Source organism: Micrasema longulum, unplaced genomic scaffold, assembly GCF_059751315.1.
Source record: "Micrasema longulum isolate JH-2025_06_02 unplaced genomic scaffold, ASM5975131v1 h1tg003437l, whole genome shotgun sequence".
Classification (NCBI taxonomy): domain Eukaryota; kingdom Metazoa; phylum Arthropoda; class Insecta; order Trichoptera; family Brachycentridae; genus Micrasema; species Micrasema longulum.
Genome location: NW_028280499.1, coordinates 1 through 7,967, shown reverse-complemented (window position 1 = coordinate 7,967; position 7,967 = coordinate 1). Strand labels below are relative to the sequence as shown.

General features: G+C 35.6%; 1 protein-coding gene across 1 annotated transcript; it reads left to right on the top strand.

Annotated features, from left to right (window-relative positions):
• Positions 1-43: 43 nt before the first annotated feature.
• LOC148270757 (uncharacterized) lies at positions 44-7,875 on the top strand (the record flags this gene model as incomplete). The annotated part of the gene is made up of 5 exons (XM_088242225.1): positions 44-347; positions 2,090-2,195; positions 4,501-4,619; positions 6,428-6,582; positions 7,728-7,875. Coding segments are annotated over exons 1-5 (595 nt in total), but the record flags the coding sequence as incomplete, so codon positions are not given.
• Positions 7,876-7,967: the final 92 nt, after the last annotated feature.

The following is a 7,967-nucleotide window of genomic DNA, read 5'->3' as shown; positions in this document are numbered from 1 at the left end:
ATAATCCACGAACTATATTTACGTTTATTATCTGAGGCCTGTCATCTGTCATATGTTTTCAGTTTTCAATGTTTTCAAAAAGACTGTAATTCTAACTTTCAAATGGGTTTAAACTTTTAAACACGAAATGTAACAGCTGACATTTGAATTGTGTATAAAAATATGCTTCTAAATAAATTTAAAATCCTTGTGTATTCACTATTGGAACGGTTTGATTTGCTTGTTGAAATTGGCAGCATAACCTAAAAATTTGTAATGTTTCATTATAAAAAAGTTTCAAATGGATTCAATAGTAGGATCAGAAGACATCCAACAAGGAATACCTGATGAAGAAGGCATTATTAAAAGTGAGTTAGCGTTTTGTTTTCATTGTAAATCTTACACAAACGACTTCTTAATTTATTTTTTCTTAGTTAAACCTACTGCACTGGGACTACACATTGAAACTGAGTGACTGGGTCGAGTTTGCTTGCTTGGGCCGACTCTTTGGGCAAGTCGAGTCAAGCAACGAAGTTCATGTACTGAAGGAGGTTACTCTTATGTAAACGGACGTTTTATGTATAATAAAATAATAATAAATTAAATAAATTTTAAGCAATCTGTTTTAGATAGTAAAAATGAAATGTAAATAAAACAACAACAACAACAAACCATCACGCCATTTACCCGCAAGGGTAGGTACAGAGGATAGAACGCCACATCACTCTATCTTTGCATATAGATCTCGCTTCCTCTGCATTAATACATCTTCTCATGCACGCATGCCGATTATTCCGACTTTTGACATGTTCATCTTCAAATATTTTTTGGATTTGGTTATGCCATGTCTTTCTCGGTATTTCTGTATTTTTGCATCCATCAACATTCGCATTGTAAATATTCCTAGCCATTCTTTCGCTATCCGTTCGCTCTACATGTCCAAACCAGCGCAGAGCTCCTTTCTTGATTTTGTCGATAATGCTTGTCTCAGCCTTACATAATGTACGGATCTCAACATTTGTGCATCTATCGTACATAGTTTTACCATTCATTCGCTTGAGAGATCGCATTTCGACAGCGTTCAGCCTACTTTCATCCCTGTTGTTCCACGTCCATACTTCGCTCCCATGCATCAGGGTCAGGACCAGGACTCCGTTGTTTATAATGTGTATATATTTATATAAATAAAAATGAATATAAAACGTACTCCCTCTCTAAACTCGAGTTTTCACTCTATTAGAGAGGTAGAAATATTATTATTAATAATGTATGTACAAAACATTTGTGATTTTATACTTGTTTGATAACAATTTTTTCAATAAATGAAAATAAAATATTAAGAAAATGCATGTAGCATGTTTTCAAGTGATGGAAGAGTAGAAAAAGATGTTGAAAGGAGAGTGAATGTGGGCAACAAAAGGAACGGAGCACTTAGCACAGTAAATGAAGTGAGACATGGAACTGGCAGAGGAAGGATGAAAGCCGAGTGAATGCCGTTGAAATGCGATCTCTTAGACGAATGCGGGGGAAATCAATGAATTATGAAATCAGGCGAGAGTGTAAATCTGAGTCAAGTATAACTGATAAGATTAAGAAAGGGTCTCTGAGATGGTTTGGTCACGTAGAACGAATGGATGACGAAATAACGGTAAAACAAGTATATATGGCAAAAATGAGCGTGAAGGTGAGACGAGGACGACCAAGGAAGACGTAGCATGATTAGTTAAACCAAAATCTTAAGTCTGGTCATGGCAAAAGCAGACAGAACCGAAGGGCATGTATGCATATGGAAGAAGCAAGGAATGTATTCCAGGATAGACGTGTGTGGCGGTCTATTCTCTCTGCCTACCCCTACGGTGAATTGGCGTGATGGTGGTAGTAGTATAAAATTCTGTTGGTCCTGCAGAATATGTTGTATTATATTCAATATAAAATGATGACGTGCTTCCTCGGTCGTTGCTCTATGTTTCATGTGAAATCATTGCGTGTGTGTGTGTGTCTTCAATCCATAGACTATAACTCCCACATGTATATGTATTTAGTGTTTAAATAAATAAATAATTAGAATGTTTTAGTGCAAACGTATTCTGTATTATTTCATTTCTTTTAGGTAATGTATTTAAAAGAAAACGGGGTCGACCGAAGCTGTTTAAAAGAGTAACTAAATTATTAGTTAATCGTTCAGTTGGAAGACCAAGTTCCATGGTTGAAAAGGGGTAAGGAAGGAATCTGTTTTACTATAATTTTTTTGTTACATCGTTTGGATATGTAGAGCAAATGAACATCAAAAGAGCTGCGAAACTGTTAGAATGTTCTTGCAAGAAACGGGTACTAATGGTATACAGTTTGAAAGTCAATTGATTATTTAACGGTTAATTTGAGCCGTGTCTGGGCGGATAAAAAGTAGAGTACTGTGTGTGAAAAAGAACCAGAGATGAATGTTGATGATTTGTTAAGCTACTCTCATGTAAAAACCCTGAAAAAGGAAGTCGAGTGGGGATAGCCCACCTTGTTTTAGTGGCGCATCAGACACCCTTTTTACCGTCGCCTTGAATAAGTTCTCGCTGTTTCCCGACAGATGGTGTCATAACAACCTTTTTACATTGGGTAATACTTCATCGTGAAGCTCTACCATTAGGCTTGAAACGACAGAATATCGTCGGTCAGCTTGTCAATCTACTAAATCAACTATGGGCACGCACTTTCGCCGTATTTTTACCACTAACAACACCGCGCAAGACACACCGGAACTGCACGATCGAAGCTCGCCAGAATCCACGTGTCCCCGGTCTGCTTCGGTTCAGTTGGCTTTTGCTCGCTCTCTCTCTCTAAAACGTACAAATACTCACATCATGTAAATTCGTATCACGGTTAATTCATTCAGTGTTGTACTTAATTTAATCACATCTTTGTAAATCTTGTATTCATGATATTATCTATTAAATCTCAGAACAATGCAAGAAAATCTTTCATTTAATTTCACTCTACCTTGCAACGAAACTGCGGTAAGTCAAACCAACCATTTCATATAAACAAAAGATTTCACTACACAACGTTTTCTAGGAGACTGAAAAAACTGTTCCCAAAATCAAATCACAATATTTACTCCGATACGCGGTACTGTTATTCTTCAGAAAGCTCGCCTCTTATTGGTGTCACGTATATCGTACGCTTAGAAACATCCAATAAACCAATATATATAAACTATTTGTAAAAAAATGGCTACTTGATTTGGGTCCCAAGAACTGTCTCTAGATGGTCACCCCACCAAAGCAGTAAACTTGTTTATTAACACATAATTATTTTTGCATTTCGTGTTTCGTATTTGTATCCACCCAGTGTCTCTATGAATATATGTCATATACTCGTACATTTGGCATTTGTGCGGATGTTGGGCCACCGGGAGCTGACAGTCGCTTACTACTTGACCTAATGTATGCGCAGTAGTTAAATGTTTGAGCTGTACTAATAATATAATGTTGTTTTCTTTTTCTTTTTTTTTTTTTTTTCTCTCTTACTATTATATATGTGTATATTTAATCTGTGTGGATTTAAGTGTGAAAATGTAATATTTTATATGTTTTCAATATATATTTTTTAGACACTATAAGTATCATATTTTAAAAAAAAGTTTTATGTAAAACGTGAAATAATAAATAAGAGCAAATATTCTAAATAAAAATGACTGTTTGCTATTTCAGTCAGATATTGATTCTTTTAACATGCTGTGAAAGCCAGCAACCTGGAATTAAATATTAAAAAATGTATAAAAATGTCTTTTTATAGAGTAAAACCTATCTCTTTCGATTACAAAATTGAAAATATGAATTTAGATGTAGTTAAGTCTATTAAAGACCTCGAAGTTATTATGGACCTTAACTAACTATATAATGTATCATATATTTATAACTAACATTGAAGTCTGAGAACGGACGCAGCAGCCTCTTATAACGAGCGTCTTGAGAATGCGGCGGTGGACCTGGCTTGGACACGTGCTGCGCATGCCTCAGGAGGACCTAAACCCAAGCTGCCTCTTCTTGAAACCTGCGGGCTCTCGCCGTCCTGGAAGGCCGTCGATGACGATCTTTCGACTTTTTTCGGCGGAACTAAGGGGCGCTGGATTGACGCAGGAGGAGGCGAAGGTGCTGGCTGGCAAAAGGGTCTCCTGGAGGCAAATGGTGATGTCCACATGCTCCACTTAGGAGCGGATGTGGAAAAGAGAGAGAGTTAGCTTACCTTTAATGAATATATTGATACTACGATTAATAAGTTACTAAAACTTTTAGGTTTTGTTAGCAGTACATCTAGTGACTTTACTAATATGTTCACAGATAAAGCACTCTATTGCTCACTTGTTCGTCCTCTTTTAGAATATGCCTTCGTGATCTGGTCTCCCTTCTATGTTTCGAAATAAGAATAATCATTTTACAGGCAATTTTACCAATGAAAAAATGCTCAACAGATTCAAGACAACTAATGTTCCTCGAAATTATTGTAAGCTGTTTAATTTACTAATTTCAGATCCAACTTGTTTTCGTGTGATGAATGTAAGAAGAATTTTTCCTACAAATCCCGCCTCATTAGACATATTAAAAGCCATACAAATGAAAGGCCGTATCAATGTACCATTTGTGAATCAGGTAATTACGTGCTTTATTTAACTTAAGATTAATGGAACTTTCAGTACTTTTGAATCAAAACTTATAACCTTATTGCATGACATCATGGAGGGAATGGCTGAGGGGACAAATTATAGAGGGCGTCCCCGACGGGAATATTTGGAGCAAGTGTGTGAGGATTTAAACTGCGCCTCATATGTCGAACTGAAGAGGGCTGCAGAGAATAGAGACCAATGGAGGACGAGATGCAGGACTTTGCTGCAAACCAATCCCCAGGATTGAGACTGCGAAAAAGAACCTTATTAAACGTATAATTATTATTCCGGAAGATACTCTAACATTTCTTTCATTCTTTCATCAATAACAGCCCCTTTGTATGAGGGTTTTAGATGCAAACTTAGAAATTTCCACTAAAAAAGGAAAAATTGTTATTGATGCCGTAATAATCTATACATAAAAACCATGCACGGTCCGTTCATATAACGCATGGAACCATTAGTTCCCCTAAATTTTGGCAAATAATGTTTATAAAATAGCATGTTTAATAAATTAATTATCAGTCATAATACCTAACATTTAAATTACTATTAACAAATTATGTAATAAGAATTTGATTAATAATCGAGATAAATTGTGAAGGAATTTTACTATCGCCTTATAAAAATATGTTATAAATCAACGTAATCTTCCGTAGATCCATTTACCAGGGCAGTCATGCGCGTACTGATCGGCGAGTACTTGCTACGCGCTGGCTGGGTAACGATTTAAAGAACGATCGCGGTGGAAGCAAATTCGAAATTCCGTTCCAGCGCCGTACTGAACGCGCAGTCCGGGCGCAGGCGCAGAATCCAATTCTCACTGGGCAATGGAAGCAATCGAAACATACCATTACATTATTTTCCGTGTAGTTTACATACGATGCGAAAGCAACGCCGCGCAGCTCAGAGATGCGAATTTGCTATCTTGGCGCTGGACATAATAGTTTAATTATTATTTTGTGGTAGAGTAGAAATACAAGTAAAATCTAGAATTTAATTCGAACATTACATCAATATAATGTCGATTTGTTATAAGAAAAAAGTTTATAATCTACATATGTTGATTTTTCGGGTTCAAATAATGACCAATTCTTTTTCGTTGAAAAGTCATGTTTTTTAACAAGATAATATTTATTTTGGTTTCACTGCATTTTAGTCAAATAAAATATAATGCCACAAAATACTTCCCAGTTTTTTATTATAGAATATATAGTGAAGTTGGTTGATTTGTCATTACAATTTATTACTCGATATGTAAAATTATTGTTTTTATTTCTAATCATATGTATAAAGTATTTAGTTTGTCTTTAACTTCTTAATGGCAGTGTAAATTATTATGTACCAATTACTTATATAATAATTGCTTCCCTAATAAAAAAACCCCACCGCACGTCCCTGATAAAAACCTATCTACATAAATAAAAGCGTAATTCAAAACCGTCTCTAAATCTTACAAAAACAGATTTCAATTATACTTGACACCGCAAACTAAGCATTCTCCATTGAGTTGGTGAAGCATAATTACAAATCTCTCAATCGCTTTTCAAAGTTTTTCGCAAATATCTCAGTAACTCCTTCAATGGAGGTTTCTAAGTTAGCTTCTAACACCCTCATATGTATAATCCTTTCTCAAAAAAAATTCCCTGTCTGTTGCAAAAAATTTCAAAGAATAACAGATTGAATAATATTGACAAAAATATGAAAATAAACTGAAGTGTAAAAAGCCAAAAAAGCGAAAAATGTAATAAAAAAAAGGTTATTATTTTATTAAATCATTAAATTTTTTTCCAGCATTTTTCGACGCTCACTTGCTGAAGCGTCACATGATGAGCCATACACACAAACTCCCGTATCCCTGTGATTTGTGTTCCAAGCAGTTCTACACAAAATCTGATCATGGCAAACATCTTTTGGTACATAAAGGAGAAAAACCGTACAAATGCTCGGTAAGACATATTCTTTCAAAACAGTTTATTGATATACTTATAAATCTTTATAATATAAACTTTGTTGTCAAACATATAAATAAATGTCACTAAATATTTGTAAATAACTACTTACTGACTTTTCTGTGTTTACCCGGTTTCATCAAGATTTATATAAGTAATATTTTAATACAACATTGTTTGAGTATGTCCAAATGCTTGCTGACTGGCTGGATTTCCTCCCTAAGGAGTTATTCATATTAAAATTTATTTCAACAGAGAGGGAAAACATTTTTGAGAAGGGAATATGGAAGTCTAGGCGTTAACAAGGCTTACGACCTATCATTGGGTGGTTTAAGTGGCCACTTTACACACTGTGTAACATTCACCATTCTGCCCATGTTTGAACATCCGCATTTCCTCAACTCTTCCATCTGTTGACTTTTGTGAAGTAAAAGAGCTGAAACCTTTATCACGTGGGTGAGATTCATCCTGCTGAACCAAATCACCTACCAGGCAACGCCTGAAAACAATTTTCCCATTTTTATACTTCTTCTATTACCAGGTAGTCATTCAACACCCACGTGATAAAGGTTTCAGCTCTTTTACTTCACAAAAGTCAACAGATGGAAGAGTTGAGGAAATGCGGATGTTCAAACATGGGCAAAATGATGAATGTTACACAGTGTGTAAAGTGGCCACTTAAACCAGCCAATGACAGGTCATAAGCCCTGTGCCTAGACTTCCATACTCTTTTCTCAAAAATGTTTTCCCTCTCTGTTGAAATAAATTTAAATATTTAAATAAATCAGCTAGATGAATTCGTGTATCTGGAAGTATGTTTACTAGGGGTGGAAAGATTGGGCTTAATAAATGCTGTACAATTCGTCATTTTTCCAAATACGCTACTCTTCTCCATCTTTCACGGGACTACATATTTGGCGAAGAACTCTCCTTTCAAATATATCCAGCATCTCAGCAGAGCTATCTGTCAGTGTTAGGGCCAATGTAATATTATAAATAAGGAAGTGTGAAAACATACAGAACTGTATTCTGCATATGTATGGGCACAGAAATCCCCCTAGTATTGGCACAAAAATATAAATCCAATGTGCTGATGGGACACATGTTGTTGGAACCTGTACACTAAAACTATTTTCTTGCAGATATGCAATGATGGATTCATAAATAGTAAAGCTCTGTCTCGTCATAAAAAAGTAATGCACAGCGGCATAAATCAGTACCCCTGTGAAGTGTGTGATGAAACCTTTCCGCAACTTGCCTATTTGACCAAACACATTGCCTCGCATACGGGTACGTATCAAAGATGACATTTTTCATAAAAAGTATTATATTTTGGCAGAGATATGCTCCCTAGAACCTGACCGAGTTTCTCCAGGGTATGA